The following is a 19162-nucleotide window of genomic DNA, read 5'->3' as shown; positions in this document are numbered from 1 at the left end:
ATCAAATTGCATTTTATAGTCAATGTCTTTCTTACCTGAAAAAAAAAAAAAGTGTGAAGTAGTATAGGAAGAATTAAGAAAACAGTTAACGCTTGTTTGTTCCAATGAGTTATGATGAGTTATCCTTTCCTAGCCTGCTGTATGAGAAATAATAAAGTTCCCAGGAAAAGGAATCTGTCTTGTTTTACTGCTTTTTCCAACTGACACCTTATAGAGGGAAGTGGAAGGACTCACATGCCAGCTGGGATGGTTTTATTTTTACAGTTATGTACAACTGCGTTCCATCAGGAATTGGAGTCAGTTCTTGTGGGTGCCTTCCAACTCAGGATATTCAATTCTTATTTATTACGTACGGTGGTGTTTTGTTTTAATTAGTAAGCTGAACTGGCTTTCCATATGGATTCGGGTACTACTCCTTTGTTACAAGCTCTCTGTTTAACCTCATGCAAATTTCTCTTGGATCACGAACTTGACCACAGCGTCTGCTGGCTGTGCTCCTAGAAATGCTTTATGTTAACCTTTGCCTACATAAATATATGGAGGTAGGTAGCCACAAAACTGTTTATTTTTAAGTCCCTTTAAATTTCTGTCAGCATGCCTGTAAAATGGAATAATAATAGGTAGAGGTCAACCACTCTCTGTAGTGTAAAGTGAGTTAATATCAGTGTGTTTTTACATTTTTGTGCATCTAATATGTACCTGTGGTTTGTGCCTGCCTGGCTGAGTTGGCTGTGTTTTCATTGTAATTCTCTCTCCACAAAGAAGTTCAGCCTGGGCTACAAAGGGGGGCCCTAAGCAGTACCAGAAGGGCTCACAGTACCCCTACAAGTCTTAATAGTGTAGGACTGTCCAGGTTATAGAACAAAACTCAGCTATAAGGTTAACAAAGGTATTCAAGACTCCATTTCTGTTCAGTTTGTATATGTGTAAGTACATAAACGCAATCAGAAGGAAACAGCAAAAAAAAAAAAAGTCACAGCTGTCATGAAGTAATCCCTATTAATTCCATCCCTATTAAAAGAGCGACTTGAGTCCAGGCATTACTAGTTGATAGTTAAACAATTGTTGGATTTAGGACAAGTGGTAATTGCTCTATGTTGTTCCAGGGATGTTAGGGAAGACTTGTTCTCATAAAGAGCAGTGATCCATTGGCACAGCTGCCCAAGGATGTGGTGGAGTCACCAACCCTGGAGGTGTTCCAGAACCGTGGGGATGTGGGCAGTGGGCATGGTGGGATGGACTGGGGTTGGACTTGGGGATCTCAGAGGTCTTTTCCAACCTGAATGATTCCATGATTTCTGCATCTTAGATTTAACTCACTAGAAATAAAACCCAACCAGGAGGTGTACGCAGTCATTGTTAGAATGCAGGTTTATTGCAACAAGTCAGTGTAGACATTTTGGATATTTCCCCTAACTTGAATGTCGTCCTACATCTCTTTGAAGAATTGGACAGTGCCAGAGATCAGTTATGTAATCACAAATGTTTCACCTTCATTTTCAAGCAGTGCAGAAATCACAAAAAACTAATTAGAGAAGAGCAAACCAAGCTCTTTAAGTACCTTTGTGCAAAGCAAATCCTGCTCCTCTTTGCCCAAACAGTGTCACTGAAAACACTGGTGCCCTTTTTCCCGCTGTTGGTTTTGTTTTCTAATTTATTTCTTTTAATCACTAACTGGAACAAATTCCTCTTTCTATTTCAGTCCCCCTCGACCTCTGACTAACATGAATGACGCCATGGTGACCCACATGTCCTCTGGAGCACCGACACCAACAAAGAGGTAGGCGTACCCTGCAGCATTTATTGTTTGCTTCTCGGAGAGGTGAAAAACACAGAGCATGGGTTTTGTATCACTACAGCTCTTCTAATGTGTTTTGAATAACACTTCTACTTCAAAGTGTGTATACAGCATCCATTAAAGGAGGAATTGTTTGCAACGCTGCTTTTTGGTTTTTTTTCCTCTAAGGAGTGATTTTCTTCTATTGAAATAGATGCCATTTTATGAGTGTGACTAAAGAAATATCCAAACATCGCTAAAGAAATTTTTGTTGTTGTTATTAAATAGAGCATTACTTTCAAAGCTGTTCTGAGGAGGACTGGTCTTGTATCATAGGCTGCACTGCTCACAAAGCAGAGTAATTCTGCTTGAGACATTTCACATAGTAAGTTTACTTTATTACCTTTGTTAACGCATCTTCTCTGCGCCAACCCAAGTTCTTTTGAGTTGTCCATATCTACTGAAAACACTTAGGTAGAGCTAAAGTTGGGTTACACTTATTTTTATGTATGTAAATTATTGCATGAATGCTCACATGTAAACATGCAAAAACGTTGAATCATGGATTTGCACTTTTCTTTCTTGTCAAGTTACGCAGGGGAAAATAGCAAGGTGTTCTGCTGAAGACTTCACTGGCCCAAAGCTGTAAATGAATAAATGTTCCCTTCAGGGAATGAGAAACAAAACTGGAAAAAAATATTCTCACATTTCAGTGACAAAATGGCACTGAAGAGGCAAGCCAAACCTCTCACTTTCAGCAGCAGTCTCCCAAGAAGGCTTAAGCACAGATCCACATAATTTCCTTCCAGTTTCCAAGACAAATGAAGTGAATTGTATGTGCAGTTTTGAAGTGGCTGTGTTAAAATTCCAAAACTGTCTCAAGTCCCTCCTTTGGGTGACTACAAACTCTATACAGTATGTGGTACATTCTGTGACTTGAAATTTGCTATTTGCTGAACTAGAAGTGAAGAGGCTGAGTCTGAATATTAATGTAGGCTGTCTTTCAATACGACCCATGACACTTTCTCATTTATTGGGTTGCAAGCAACCTCCTGGTCAAGACCTTCAGTGTTTGTGTTTAGTCTCTGTTTGGGCTTCATGTCTTCCCAGTACATGGCTGTTTTCTGTGCTGGTCTGTGGGCACAGCAGATGCCATTTCTTCTCATAGAAGCCTGCAGTCTCATCAACCATTTGTTCCTGTGCAACCCTGGAGATGTTCAAGAACTGTGGAGATGTGGCAGTTGGGGACATGGTTCAGTGAGCATGATGGGGATGGGCAGGCAGTTAGATCTTGGAGGCCTTTTCCAACCTTCATGGTTCTGTGGCTCTGACATGATAGAATCATCAGCTCTGACACACTTTAGCTTTGGACATTTTTCTTTTTAAAAAGGAGCAAGGTCTCTGTTGCTGCCTGCTGTCCAAGGTCAGGTAGACCAAAGATAATTCAAAAATAAAAACTTTGAGAATCAGAATGGTTTGAACATAGACAGCATGTCATCTGCCTCCACACACCCTGCAATCGCCAACTACCAAAACTTGCTTAAAGAGTTCCTCATGAGGATTGGTTATTTGCTGACTTGGGCCTTGAATGTATGTAGCAGAGTGAGTGAGGCACCAAGGTGGATGTTAACAAAAACATGGCCAGTAGGTAATAGCTATTGGGACAGGTCCTTGGCACAGCTGTTGCTGTTATTACAACAGACTGGTTGATTGAACACAGTTGATATTTTGAAAAACACACAGGTAACTGTAGCTGACTTCCCATTTAAAGGTTTGGAGCTTTGGAGAATGGATAAAAATCCCTTTGTGATTCAAGGGTTGCACTGAGACCTTCCAAGATGACAACCCCTATAGCACATATCCTTTACATATCCCATGCCCAGGAAAAGCTAAGGAAAGAAATTGGAATAAACGCCAAAAAAACTCCCAGATTCCATGGAATGATGGTTATTGTCATCCTTTGCCCACAGCTTGCTCTTTCTGAGAGGCAAGACATTTGCTGAAGCGCAGAAGGGCATTATGCCAGTCCAGAGGCAATTGTGAGAAAACCATAAATCATCTTACTTTCAAGCATCATCTTCTGTCAGGCATTGTGAGAGCTCACAGGCAGCAAATATTCGGTAGCTGCCATCTTCTGTGATTGCCATAGCTATTTTAATACTTTCCTTTCTACCAAAATCCCATCTCACCCTTCTTCAAGGATTCTCACTTACAGAATTATGGGTTACTTCATCTAGCAGGTTCTGCAGGAGTTCATGGGAAGAGGCTTTTTCTCTCTGTACTTACTTATTCCAAAGAATGAGTGTGGGCATTTATCTTTTCCTAAACCTGGGGGGAAAGATGGTAGCAAAATTTGCCTCCATCATTTCACCTTTTCAGGCCCTCAGCAACACTGCTCCATAACCACTCCACAACCCCTGGGGATCTACCTGAGACTTGCAGTGGAACCAAAACCCATCTCACATCAGGTATTGACATTCATCCTCTGCTGTGCCTTTATTCTTTGCAAAATTGTGGTGGCTGTGTACACCTGTCTCAGTCTAATCAGGGTTGGGTTGGTTATCATCACATCATAATGAGGAAAAATGGTCTTCACCAGAGGTTCTGTGGTTGTTCAGATGAGGATCTATGAGGAATGATCAGTGGAAGCCAATTCAGATTGTATCTGAATTGTATCCAAACTATTTTCATCTCTGCAAGGCTTCTGCATAACCTCGGCATGCAGCCAGTTAAACTAGATGGCTGCAGATCTGGGGGCCTTAGCATCACAGCTGAAACACTTGGCTCTTGCCTCAGCTTGAAAAGGACTCCGTGCTCATCTCAGCATATGCCCATCCATATATGGTATCATATTTCTGAGTATCTGGGAGTTCCAATGCGCTGGGTGAACCATAGAGTACATTGGAGCATCCATTCGTTTATCATCTGGTTAGTCAGAGGCGTAGAGCGCATCTCTGTGTTGCATTCTCCTTTTCTTTAAACCTGGAATGTGTACAGGTGTTTACAGTTAGTAACAGAGTGAGCGAAGGCAGGATAAATGGTTGTTTTTTTTTTTCCCTTTGGAAATTTCTTCTATTTCTGTTCTGTAGTTCACATATGTCTGATTCCAATGTGGGCATGGTGGTGATGAGTTGGCGGTTGGACTTGATGATCTTGGAGGTCTTTTCCAACCTTCGTGATTCTGTGAATGTTTTCCCTAGGATTTATTACAGTTCCTGTTGCTTAGCTTAATCCCTGATGTGAGACTACATCACCGACTGAATTCAGGGTCTCATTTCTCCAGCTGCAGACACTGTCACATCTTGGCAGCGTGAAGTGAACACATTGGGGCACTGAGACTGCTTGGTGCAAGCTGAGTGCCATTCTTAGCTGAATTTTAATGTGCTCAGTGGAAGTCTATGCTGATAAATGTACGCATATAGTTTTAAAAACCTTTTTCCTGTGCTTCCTACTAATATTCTTCATAAGAGTTTAGACATAATTGTGATTTGTACTAAATTATTAGTGAAAAACTGCCTCATTAGAGTTTTAATCCACTTGTGGCAGATGTCACCATGGCAGAATGGAAATAGAAATGTCCTTTTGTTATTTCATGGAAACAACCTCAGTGTGACAGCTGCTTTGTTGGGAAGAAGGCTGAGCTGAAAGAGCAGGATTTTAATGCCTGAGCTTGCTTTTTTATGAACTAAAAATTGAAAAGCAAACAAACCAAAGCAGCCCTCCTCAAATACTGCTCTCACCCAGCGCGCATCTCAGGGAGCCTTTATCTTTTCCACCCTCCTCATCCTCTGCTTTCAATGGGAAAGCATCCAGAGGGGCAGCAAACTCTGCCGATCCCGGGATTTCTGTATCTGTATTTTGCAAAGAGCTTTCTGTAGTTGGTAACATACTGCAGACAGAATGAGGTCAGAGAAAGTTTGTCCTACTAAGAGGGAAGTTCTGGGAGCGGAATAGTAGTGATGGTCACTTGCAGCTTTGGATCATTTTCACATTTAGGTATGTAATATTTAATATTACCATTTGGCTATTTTCCATCTCTCAGAATGTAAATTTCCAAATTCAAATCAGTGGTTTAACGGCATGTTTACATTCAATAGCATTGTCTTAAATGTGGGAGGGAAACATTTACTAAGGGAAAATTTGAATGCAACCTTGCCTGTATTTGTGACCTATGATACAACAAAAGTCAGTGTTTCTCTGATCCTTACAGCCAATGAACCGTTCTAAATAAATGAAAGGATTATGCCTCCTCTATAAGATGAGGCCAAGCCTGCAAAATATGTTACATTTTTTTGCTGATTTATTTCGTATTATTTTAGGAATAGATTATTTCTGCTGTGGTCCATGTGCACTGTTCTTCCATCAGCAGTTCCCTTCCCAGAGGCCGCCAGCCCTCAGCCCGTTTAACGATGTTCATTGGATGTTCTGCAGTCTCTTCTCCTAGGATCACTGATTACCTGCTCTTTGTGGTTCCTCGCTCTCTTCCTGCCTTTATTTTGTTTGTCCTTGTTTATCTTCGCTGTCTCCGGTGCCACTGATTATCCTGTCCTTCAGTGCGTGCATGACTGGGCACTTTCCAGCTTTTTGGTCAGACCTCCAGAAACCTTCCTCTGCTGTCAGTTCTGCATTGATGTATTTTATATCTGTGTCATTGACGCTGTCCCTTGTTGTTTGTGTTTTTTAGTTCTGTAACCCAGAGAGATGTTTATTTGCTTGGCTAGCTTAATTTATCTTCTGACAACTTCCAATGTGCCTTTTTTCTCCTTTGTTGCCATGCCACATTTATCTCTCCAACATTTCCTTCTAGCTGTCCAGTCACCAATTGCACCTGAAAGTGACTGACCACTGTTCTTGTCCGTTCTGCCATTTTTCTTTGACACAGGTGTAGTACATTCATTTTCCTATATTGTGCTTCTTAGACGTGTGTGAAATCTAGAGATCCTAGAGCCTCTTTAGCCATAGTTCCATCTTCAGGTTGTTCACAGTCTGCAGGCACTGCTGGGGCTGGGGTAGCACTGGGGCAGGAGCTGGTGTCCTGGAGCTTGGTCATGGTTCCTGGCTTGACCTTGACCCTGTCTGACTGCCACTGACAGTCTCTGGGTGTGTTTTGCGAACTAGCATGTGTCAGAAGTCGTTCAGATCTTCTCCAGTAGGCCCTGTGCATGTGGCCACACTGTTTCAGAGTTCAGAATTGTGGGCAGATTGTGGTAGGTGTGGGTGGGCATGCGCCATGCTTCATAATGCATCCCATGACACCTTCTGTCTACCTACATAATACCAAAACAGATTTTCTTTCTAGAAAAGGAGTAAAAATATCTTTGTTCAGAGCCCAGGGTGGTCCTAGCTCATTAGAAACCTTACCCAATGAAGGTTTGACATTACCTCACAACACAATGCAAGAGAGAAAGAAAGGATGAGGACAAGAGGATCTGTCTAGGATGAGAGGTCACGGCCTCACATTGCACCAAGAGGTTCAGGTTGATATTAGGAAAAAAATTCTTCTCCAAAAGTATGATTTGGCATTTGTACAGGCTGCCCAGGGCGGTGATGGAATCACCATCACCGCAGGTGTTCAGGAATGATGGAGTTGTGGCACTGAGGAATGTGGTCAGTGGGCATGGTGGGATGGGTTGGAGTTGGTCTTGGTTATCATAGAGGTCTTTTCCAAACTGAGTGATTCTGTGATTCTAAGAGCTGTCATAATGAATTGGTCCAACAATTTCAAGCAAGAAGTCCTGCATTTCAAACTTACACTGACACCTAGGTGTCTATATGTATTTATTTTTAACCTATGGTTTAAAATCCTTTGGGTGCAGCTGGACAACTGTGGAATGTGGGTTATGAGGAAGATGCATTACTTGAGTGTGGGGAGTTTGATGGGAAGAAATGGTCCAAAGACAACAGCAAGGAAATAACTAGAAGATATATTCACTACACATAAGTGAGTATAATATAAAATTCAAGGTTGAGAGGAAAGTGTGTGAATAAAATATAAAAGAAATCCTGGTGGTGGACCCAGGATGATCAGGGGACTGGAGCACCTCCCCTATGAAGACAGGCTGAGGGTTGTTCAGTCTGGAGAAAAGAAGGCTGCAGGGTGACCTCATTGCAGCCTTACAATACCTAAAGGGAGCCTACAAGCAGGAGGGGAATCAACTCTTTGAAAGGATAGATAACTGCAGGACAAGGGGAAATGGTTTTAAGCTGAGGCAGGGAAGATTCAGGTTGGACGTCAGGGGGAGATTCTTTCCAGAGAGAGTGGTGAGGTGCTGGAACAGCTGCCCAGAGAGGCTGTGGATGCCCCGTCCATCCCTGGAGGTGTTCAAGGCCAGGCTGGATGGGGCCCTGGGAGCCTGGTCTGGTATTGAATGTGGAGGTTGGTGGCCCTGCGTGTGGCAGGGGGTTGGAGCTTCATGATCCTTAGGGTCCCTTCCAATCCTGGCCATTCTGTGATTCTATGTAACCCAAGCTATGAAGGATGTTTCTTACTGTTGGCACGCAAGTAGGGCAGAACTCAGGACCTGGAATCACTGCTGTGTGAGAACGGGCACTGAAACCTGCAGGAAGACAGCTGTGCTTAATCCTGGTGCTGCTTTATGGTGCCTGCTAACCTACTTATGTTGTGAAACCTTTAGTCTTCATTTACACTGCTTCTCACCTCAGCTACTTTCATCTTTTCTCCTTTCTCAAGTAGTACTTTTCAGCTTATCGTGTATGCTGCTGCTGAAGTCGTATTTCTCACTCAGTTCTTCCCCCCCTGCAGCCCACGATGGGTTTTCCAATAACGTGACTGCAGTCTGAGTGCTGCCACACAGCAGTGCTGTGCTGAAAGGAAGGAAACTGGGAGCACCAAGCAGACAGAGCAGATCCAGAGCAATGCACTCCAGCTGAGGATTCACATTTGTTCTCCATCACCTTTCTCATCACATTCAAATCCATCATTTCTCTTCACTTCTTTTTTTCCTCCATTTTGACCACACTTAATTTTTAGACCCAATGACCCTGGGTCCCTCTGGTCACCCCTTGGCTCAGCACCACGGCCAGGGGCTGTGGGAGATCACAGGGAGGAGACCCCACTCCTCTTTGGGTCCTTATCCAAGTCATACTGATGCTTTCATTTTTTATCCAGTCCATGGTTTTTGTACTTCCATACTTGGCCCCGTTAAGATTTTGACTTTTTTTTTTTTTTTAAGTAACTTAGGAGCAGCATCCATATTCAAACAGCTTTTGTCACCACTGTCTTTCTGAAACCACTTTGCTGGCAGTTTATTCATCCTTCCCTTTATTTGCTTTAAATTCAAATGTTACCAGATAATGCTTTTATTTTTCCCCCTCTATTCTCTGCCTTCTCTGCATCCAGCATGCTGCTGGTGTTGGGCTGTGTTCTGTTTCCCTGTGTATTAATGTTGTGTGATTTTCACCTTGGATATACATCCCATTGTCTCTCCTGCCTATGAGAGCTGGAGGTAGTCCAGTAGAAGAAATTAAAAGGTTGTTTGCAGTTTTCAGGCGGCGTGGTGGTTCCCCCCAGCTTTAAGACAGATGACATCACTGTCTGAACAGTGTGCTGTAGGTCAGTTGGAAATATGGCTTCGATTCAGAAATTGCTGTGCTAAATTTCATTTCTCTATTATGCAGAGAGTGGTGGTAATTATCCTTTTTGACCTTAGCATCTATTTAAATCAATCATGGGGGAAAGTAACGTGACAGAAAACAAGAGATCCCTCTAGATCATGTCCTGACAGCCCTTTCTCAAAACTCTTTCATTACAGAGTGGCCAGAGCAGCAGTGAGCAATTTTGTAAAGATTTTCAAATTTGAACCATCATATTAGAAATTTGCAGGGATTTCTTCATGCAAATGTCAGGATTCTAATAGATTTATTAACTTGGATTGCCTCGTAGGTTTTCAGAACAGAAATGAATTTAAGGCGCCATTTAAATACTGCAGTAATTTATGGAGTCCCTTATGAAGCTGCAGAACAGCACTCCACTCATCAAACACTACACTTCTTCCCCAGAAGGAGCTGAGCTCACTCTATTTGTAGCCCAGTTAACTCTATTTCTTGCTGCCTTTGACTGCTGTTCTGCATAGTGTCAGCCATTGTTGTGTCTGGTGGCTGTCGTTATAGGAAAAGTGTGAGAAAACAGACGGCAAGATTACATCTTAATGCTACTTTGAAGAATTTGGTCACAGCATGTAGTTAATTTAGGGACAAGCCAGTGTTATTTTATCCTTGATACCATCTTCTGAAAGCCAGCAAACTAGGCTGCCCAGGGAGGTGGTGGGGTCACCGTCCCTCCCTGGAAGGAGCTGTGGAGACGTGGCACTGAGGGACGTGGTCAGTGGGCATGGTGGGGATGAGTTGGGGTTGGGGATCTCAGAAGTCTTTTCCAACCTTATTGATTCTATGCTTATAGCATAACTTTGAGTTTCTATTACCGGATTTATATTATTTTTTTTACAAAAATAGAGCAAGAAGTGCCCTCGGTGGTGTCTGACTGCCATCTGAACTCAGATGGATGTAGTTCTGGGAGATACCAGAAAGTTGTCATGAAAGAGGTAGATATGGTAGAAACCTACATCCAGTAGGTGTGAATCAAAGGGTAGGATCAACAGAAAGTTAATTCTTAAAGGAAAATTGACACCAGGCCTTAAAGGGGCTCGCAGTGAGGCTGCTGTGCCGACACGAGCTAATCCAATTCCATTTTTTTAATGATTAAAATGTGAAAGAAGGGGAGTGGTGGCTTTGTGGTGCCAAGAGATGGCATTACTGCTTCTTTGCACTCGGGCTGTATAAAGTAAATAAGTATTTTTGTTGAAATGCCTGGCTGAAGGTAGAAGGAATACCTTTGGGTTTCTGAATACATTATAAAACAATCATCTCGTACTCATGTAGCCGGGGAATAAAAATAGTTGGCACATCTATATTGGGAACAAATCATGTCAGAGAATGGAAATTGGATGGCTCTGGGTGGGTGGGTGGCCTCAGGAAGGAGGGGGAAGCATTAATTTGAAATGCATTGACTCATAAAGCTTTTGACACTATCCCATATGGTATTTTCATAAATAAACTAGGTAAATGCGGACTGGTTGAAGCTACTGTTAAGTGGGTGCAACACCAGTTGGAAAATCAGTCAGAAAAAGAAAATATCAATATTTTCCTACTGAAGGGGGAGCACGTGTCGGGAAGGATCCCACGGGGTCTGTGCCGTGTTGGGCATTACTCGGTGTATTTCTTGACAGCTCGCATGATGAAGTAGGGAGCGCGTGTACGTAAATTTCCCACTGACACTATGGAAATTCTTCAGAGGGCAAGCTTCTAATTCAGCACGGCCCTGTAAATCAGTGGAGTGAAATGGATAAAGACAGCTTCAAGCGACAGAAAATGAAATAAGATGCATGAATAAGAAGAGAATGGCTGACAAGACGGGCCTATTGTTGAGAAGTATCTGGGGAATTACGGTGGATTAGCAGCCAAATGCAAGTGAACAAAATTACTGCAAAAAATGAGAGCCAGTAATGTGACTGGGGTTTGTAGCAGTAGGAGAGCCATGGTGAGGGCTTGGTGAGGTGCTCGTTTGTGGAAGGGAGCAACAGCAAGCTGTAGAGTCATTCTGATCTCATTCAGTATAAGTACCACCTTGGTGCTTTATATGAAACAACTTCAGAGGACAGCAGACATTCATGAGAATGAAGACCTCATGTTCTTTAGCGGTAGGACTCCAGAGTGGTTTGGGTTGGAAGGGTCCCTAATGCCCATCCAGTCCCAACAAGGGCCTCCTCCCACCAGCCCAGGCTATCCAAAGCCCATCCAGCCTGGCTTTACAGAGCTGGAGACCTTTCCTAATTTTCCTAATTTCCCTATTTTTTTGCTTAAATTTATTTAGCAACTTCTGGTCAAATTTATTATTAGCTTGGGCTATTGCAGAGCTGCTTTTTGACATATGAGTGATTAACTGAAAACAGAGACTAGAAAAACAAGGAACAGGACTGCATTTAACAAGGCCAGAAACCTTAACAAAACCCTAATCACCCTAATTTGCCAGGATGTAGTCAGCACCCATGGGAGATCCTTGGGGTTCCACTACTGATGACTGGAATCTGTGCCGTGGCTCCATGGGGCTGCATGGGCATGGCAAGACAGAGATGATGGAGAGGGGCAGAGCTGGGCCAGGATGAGCAGAGATTGCTCTTGTCTTTGTCATCTGAAGGAATGAAACTCTTTGGAGCATTTGTAGCACGGTGCTCATTCACCAGCAGTACCACATAGGCTTCCAAGGTGGGCTTGGTAGTGTTAGGCTGGTGGATGGACTTGAAAATCGTAACAGTCTTTTCTCACCTAAATGATTCTATGATGATTTCAGCCTCAAAACAGCAGAAACGCAGAGGCTGAGGGTTATGTTCACTCACCCACCTGAACGCCAGTGATATCAGCACTGCGGAGCCTCCTACACACAGCAGCACTGCTGGGAGCAAGGGGCAGCCAAGGGGCATAGCAATGATGCTACACCTTAACCAAGGCCAGCACGAAGTCGGTTTTTGAGAAATAGGCATATGTGCCATGACTGTGCTGTGTGTCAGTAGCACCGTCACGTGTCACTGCTGCTCTCTGCTCTGCACACTGCTGCCTTGCTGCAAGCCACCGTGCTGCAGCTGCTCTGAATGGGCGCTGATTGCTGTGCAGACGTTCAGGAGATGATACACTGATGAAGTTTACAAAGAATTAAGCTCGTCTGTAGCTATCTCAGGCTTTCCCTGAGGAGCTGAATTCAGGAAGAGACAGGCTCTGCAGAAACAAGAGTGGAAGATGCACGTCAGCAGAACTGAAATTTGCTTTCTTGGTGCAGTCGTGAGGGAGATGCTCTGAGAGATGGCACGGAGTGCCCTCTGCAAACAGGGCAGCATTCAGCGTGAGCTGCTAGGAGAGAGGGCACAAGCTGCGTGCTTTTTGTTTGAATGTGCATTTGGTAGCTCAGCATTACCTGCACTAGCTTTGTATTTTAATACTTCTGCTCTCTGAAAGCAACGTGCATACCTACAGAATTTTACATTCATAGAATCTGAAGATGGTTAACATTGGGCAAGACCTCCAAGGTCACTGAAACCAGCCATCAAACCATCCCCACCATGCACACTCAGAGAATCACAGAGTCATTAAAGCTGGACAAGATGTCTAGGATCATCAAGTCCAACTGTCAACTCATCACCACCACCCACAGGATGCCATTAAGCCCTACGCTTCCTCCTGCCCACTGCATGTCGATGTTCTCCTCGACGAGAAGATATCTGTGTGCTGGAGTTGGCGCTGCCTGCCAGCACGGTGACAAATTCTTCCCAGGCTGCATCTGTTTATTGTGGTGATGCATTTGTTGAGCAACAAAGCTGGGGAAGGGTCTGGAGCACCGGGGGAGGTTCAGGTTGGATATAAGGAAGTATTTCTCTGGAAGACTGGTGATGCAGTGGCACAGCTGCCCAGGGAGGTGGTGGGGTCACCAAACCTGGAGGTGTTCCAGAAGTGTGGGGATGTGGCACTGAGGGACGTGGGCAGTGGGTATGGTGGGGTGGGTTGGATTTGGGGACCTGGTGATCTTTTCCAGCCTTATTGATTCTATGAATCCGTGACTTCTAAATGCAAATGAAAAGAATCAAAGATGCTAGGAACAGCGTTCAGTCTCATGTTAATTTAACTCTCTTCCTTTTTTCCTCCTTTCAGAAGCAGAAATGCTAATCATCATTAAAGCTATAGCTGTTTGGAGTTCAAAATGTGGTCATTTCTGCCGGGCATTTTCTTTTCACAGGAGCACGTGCGTGGAGTTGTAATGAATAAGGTCTCGGAATCTCAATTCTCGTGGCTGCAGCAATGTGCCAGCCATAGTGCACATCTAAAATAAAGCTTTTCAGCACTTGGCTGTAGTCAGCCCTCACAAAGTGTGGATTGCTTAAGAATTCCTCTGTGCAGTGGTTAATGTGAAGTTTCTTTCTTGTTACAAACCCATTATTACAGAGGTTGCTCGTTGCCCAGAGGGGGTGATGTGGGTAATTCCACTTTCCTCCTTTTTACGAGGTTTCACTCTGTTTCTGGCAGACTCTCTGACATGTTGCTGCACGTAGCAGAGAAGAAAAGAGTCTGTATGTCTGGAAGACGCGAATTCTGCTTTCATTGCATCTGAATATTGATGCTGAAAGCAATAAATACTGCGTTTATAAAGCTTAGAGACAAATACTTCCTGGACATGTGCGGAGAAGGAATTAACTGTGGTTTGTAAGTTGAAAGAGCAGCTTGAATACCTGACACAGAAATGAAGAATGGAATGCCTTGTACACTTCTATTCTGGGAAGAAATGCCTGTTATGTTCAGATAACAGCAACACGTTGGCGTGGCAGCAGGTTGGGTCTGCAGGCATTGCTCACCTGCCTGTGGGGAAGCTCCAGTGTACGAAAATTGCTGTCGATTTTGTGTGCAATGCCTGGGACTAAAGAAATAACCATTTTGCTGTATTCTGTCAGAGGTTCTGAGACACTGCTGTTATGGTGGAAAGCATCACGTACTCATTGGGCTGCATACAGTTATCCACGTGGGAGTACTTCCAACAGATATTTCTTGCACTCAATCTCTATTCATAACATTATTCAGAAGTGTAATAGGTTTATTTATTTATGTGCTCAAAACAAAGAAAAACACAGTGTTATGTAAGGAACCCCTGACAGGTGGTAGGTTTCGTGGTACCAGCCACTGCATTTCTTTGTTTTCTATCACACTCCTTCTCTCTTTGCTGGCCCTCTTGTTGCATGAGGAAAAAAGAAGCTGGGTGCTTCCAGTTCTCATTCCACACACCTGTAGAGCTGCAGCCCTGTGGGGTTGGGCTTATCCTGGGGCTGGCAGCAAGTCGATAGGATGAGTTCTACATAGAGCCCAAGAGGCAACATTTCACCCGGTTTTGGTTCCAAAGCAAATTCCAGAGTGGCTCCATGAAAACCACCGTGCTGGTGGAAGCATCACCAGTAACCACGTGCACTGCACACTGGGGCACCCAAATGGTTCCCTGCTCTTATCTTTAACTGCACAAGGTGTCCTTTTCGTGTGACTCATATTTACCATTTTAATTACTCATCTATTTGTTTTAATTTTTAACTGTTTTAATTGTTAACTGTTTGTTTCAATGTTTAACCGTTTAGTTTCGTTAAAACCCATTAATTATTTGCTTTGTATTCACTTTGTGTTTTGTTTGCTCTTTTTTGCCTCCACCATCACCAGGTTGCAGTGCAAGGCGGACGCTGCTGGCCAATTAGCTGATGAGCATGCACTGATTGCAACTTATGTGAGCCGGCTGCAGCGCGGGGCACGGTTAGTGCTAGGAGAGCTTCTCATTTCCACCTTCAGCTTTTTCACAGCTTGCTCACGGCCGTTGTGCCCACCTTGTTCTGTAACTCCAATTGCTCTTCCTTCTCCCTGTTGGTTATCCCTCTGCATACCTTGTGCAGCCATAGATAACGTCCCACCCTGTTGCACCTCTTGTTGACCTGGGCTAAACCTCTGTCAGTCACATCAGTGCGAGCTGCACAATGCAGCAGCTTCGTGGCTTCATGCCTGACCCACCTGGTAGCCTTCTGTGATAGAGTGACATCATTGGTGGACAAAGGAAGGGTAACTGTTGCTCTTTACCCAGACTTGTGCACAGCATTTAATATGGTCCTGCACCACATCTTTATCTCTACCTAGGGGAGATGCAGATTTGAAGGCTGGACTATTTGGATAAAGAATTGGTTGGACGATCACAGCCAGAGGGTTGCTGTCAGTGGCTCTATGTCCAGGTGGAGGCTTTGATGAGTGCTGTCCCCCAGGAGTCCATCTTGGGAGCGGTCCTCTTCAACATCTTTATCAGTGGCATAGATGATGGGATCGAGTGCACCCTCAGCAGTTTGCAGATGACACCTGGCAGAGAGGTGCTGCTGACACAAGAGAAGGGGGGAGGCCATCCAGAGGGACCTGGACAGGCTTAAAAACTGGGCACACATGAACCCCATCCCTGGAGGTGCCCAAGGCCAGGCTAGGTGGGATTCTGGGCAACCTGGGAGTCTGGTGAGGGCACCCAGCCAATAGCAGGGGGATTGAAACTAGGTGATCTTTGAGATCCTCTCCAAACCAACCATTCTGTGGTTCTGTGATTCTTTTTGTGCCCTTTCAAGGAAAGCTAATGTTTTGAAGAATTCATTTCATTTTTTTTTCAACTTTAGTGTTTGTGCACATTCATATTTCGTATCCGTGTAGAAAAGTCTTACCCTAAAGCCCCAAAGCAAAGTTCTCCCATTTCATCACAGGACACAGCCAGAGGGCTTCCATATTCCACTTTTGGACATAATTAAATTTTGCCTTTGCACAGACAGAGTTATTGTGCTGGAAGGGAATAGGAGGTTTAGTGATTCAGGGCTTTTTCCATGTTGTTATCCTATGGATAACATTTTTAGAGCCTTATTTCACCACTCTGCCATGTAGAAATTTGTATTCCACTGCCGTATTTATGGAGTGCATTTTGGCTTTCCAGATCTCTGGAGAAAGTCAGTTTGTTTCTTGACAGTGAGTCACTGTTTTCTGCTGAACTGAAAGCCCATAATATTGTTCACATGACAATAAACTAAAGGAATTACTGCAATCACCAGATTTAAGATAGAAAGAAGTTACTGCATCTTGCAGAATACGACGGTGAAATATTGGACGTGGCTAATAGCTGCTGTGTTGCAACCCATTGCAGTAGAGGTTTTCACTCATTTAGGTCTTTAAATTAAAAAATGCCTTTGGTATGGTTACCAGAGTAACAGTGCACTCCTGGAAGGAGCCAAATGCGAAGAAAATAATTTAAATCTCACTCTCTTTGTGCAAAGGAGTGTTCCAAGTCAGCACGAGAGAATGCTTCCCCACATTCCTGATGAAATCTGTACTCCATTGTCTCTTCTTTTGATCTTTTATTTCCCCTTTTTTGGTCAAAAGAGCTCAAGTGCAAGTATAGCAGTCTTGACGAGCTGCAGTGACCATCACTCACCTTCTCTCATCTTATTAAGAATAATTTACCAACGTCTTCCAACCAAAAATTTTTCCCATGCTGCATAAGGCTTAGAGCAAACAGAGCTCAGTGGATTTCATTTATTTTACAATAATATATTTTTATTTTACAATAATATATTTTTCCTTTTTTCTTTTTTTTTCAGCCTACTGTTTCATTATTTTTATGCATCCTGTATTCTGCATTTCCTGCAGAGTGGCTGGCCACCAGATCTGTGTTTTTCACCTGTGGTCAGTTGACCCAGGTGGACAGATGGCTGTTTAGCTGCTCAGATGGTTTGATTTCATTTCCTTTAAAATCCTGACCCTGAAACTACAATTGTCTGCAGCGCTGCTGACTTTAAGGCAGAATGCAAGGAGAAAATCATTCTCCTTAAGCATATTCTGTCCCCAAGATTTTTACTCTTCGGTCACCATTGGAATCATAGAATAGATACATCCATTCATTGAGGTCAGAAGAGACCTTCAAGATCACAAAATGTAACCATCAGCCTGATGCACCAAGTGCCGCCACCACTTGGGTCGGAGTAATCCCAGATATGCATACAGACTGGGAAAAGAATTCCTTGAGAGCAGCCCTGCAGAGAAGGACACAGGTTTCCCAGTGGATGAAAAACTTAATGTGAGCCAGCAGTGTGCTCTTGCAGCTTGGAAAGCAATTGGTATCCTGGGCTCCATCAGAAGAGGGGTGGCCAGCAGGGACAGGGAGGTGATTGTTCCCCTCTACTCTGCTCTTGTGAGGCCCCAGCTGGAGCACTGCTTCCAGGTCTGGAGTCTCCAGTACAGGAAAGACAGGGAGCTGTTGGAGAGGGTCCAGAGGAGAGCCACAAAGATGATCAGGGAGCTGGAGCACCTCCACTATGAAGACAGGCTGAGGGAGTTGGATTTGTTCAGCCTGGAGAAGAGAATGCTGCGAGGTGACCTCATTGCAGCCATCCAGTATTTAAAAGGGGATTATAAAAAAGAGGGGAATCAATTTTTTGCAAGGGTAGACAGTGACAGGACAAGGGGGAATGGTTTTAAGCTCAAAGAGGACAGGTATAGACTGGATGTCAGGGAAGTACTTTACCAAGAAAGTGGTGAGGTGCTGGAACAGCTGCCCAGAGAGGCTGTGGATGCTCTGTCCCTGGAGGTGTTCAAGGCCAAGTTGGATGGGGCCCTGGGCAGCCTGGTCTAGTAGCAGATCTGGAGATTGGCTCTGCCTGTGGCAGGGGGTTTGAAACTTGATGATCCTTGGGGTCCCTTCCAACCCAAATCATTCTGTGATTCTGTGAAGCCATGTCCCTTAGTGCCACATTTCTTTGGTTCCTCCAAGGGTGGGGACCCCACCACTGCCCTAGGCGGCTCCAAGTCATGCATGAAGAAATTCTCCATAAGATCCAATCAAAACTTCCTCTGGTACAACTTGGGACCTAGTTCATCCTGGTTGACTCCTTGCACCGTCAACTCAGTGCTGGAAGAATAAACCAAGCCTTGTGCGCTGTCCTCTGCCACGTCTCTGCATCATGAATTCCTGAGATCACCAAGCTGCCACCTAACCTGTCATCTTCTCTTACATCCTTTACCCATCCCTCAGCCCTTGCCAATAATTTGGCTATCTGGGCTCATTTCTCTGTTAGTTTTTGGCAACAGAGCATGAGTGTGCCTTTACTGGACCTCTCCATCTGCTTTGCCAGGATGTCATCGACAGGCTGACTCTTCATAGGATAGGTGGGAGATCTTACAGTTTGACTGGCAGTGCTCTGCACCTAGCACAAAGCTGCCAGTATGGCACAAAGCTTTTAGGACACAGAAATCTCCAGCATTACCTTTCCAAAATTCTGCCGCATCAGTGTTCCCAATCTGCACCAGTGCTTCTGGTCTAAAAGCAAATGCAAAATGCTCTTTTTTTTTTATTATTTTTTAATTACAACTTTTCTCCAAGAAAGTAAGAAATTGACAGTAGTTATTTCCTAATTCACTTAGGTATGAACAAATAATTGTTCCAGGAACTGAGAGAGTAATTAGGAGAGTAATTAGCAGATGATAGAAAAGGTGGAAGGGATGGAATGGTCTGCCTTCCTGTAAATCAGGAAGACTCAACCAGGCTAAATTACAGAGGAAATCTGACCGAAACCGGTATGAAATTCAGAAAGTGGAATCAGAAAAATTGTTCTTATTTAATCAGAAAATGAGTGTGAGGACCTATAAGGAGATCATCAAGCCTGGAGTGGAGGCTCTGTTTTCCTTCCCTTAATTCTGAGACTCCGAGTCTCAGAAGAGTTCAATTTGTTCAATTTGGCATTATAAAAATAAATCTGTGTTTTTATATAAATGTGATTTATA

General features: G+C 43.8%; 1 protein-coding gene across 6 annotated transcripts in view; it reads left to right on the top strand.

Annotated features, from left to right (window-relative positions):
- Positions 1–19162, top strand: part of DTNB (dystrobrevin beta) — a 140361-nt gene that overhangs the window by 64523 nt on the left and 56676 nt on the right. For 5 of the 6 annotated variants that reach the window (XR_016464558.1, XM_090136489.1, XM_090136487.1 and 2 more), the window contains exons 11-12: positions 1703–1780; positions 15035–15124. Coding sequence is in view for 4 of the 6 variants with exons in the window: in XM_090136489.1 (XP_089992615.1) it covers positions 1703–1780; positions 15035–15124 (168 nt within the window). In the remaining 2 variants the exon portion in view is untranslated. The remainder of the gene's footprint in view (positions 1–1702; positions 1781–15034; positions 15125–19162) is intronic. The other variant, XR_016464559.1, reaches the window with a different exon arrangement.

The sequence above is a fragment of the Phasianus colchicus genome, chromosome 2 (assembly GCF_987193195.1).
Source record: "Phasianus colchicus chromosome 2, bPhaCol1.hap1.1, whole genome shotgun sequence".
Classification (NCBI taxonomy): Eukaryota; Metazoa; Chordata; class Aves; order Galliformes; family Phasianidae; genus Phasianus; species Phasianus colchicus.
This window is presented reverse-complemented; position numbering and strand designations above follow the sequence as displayed.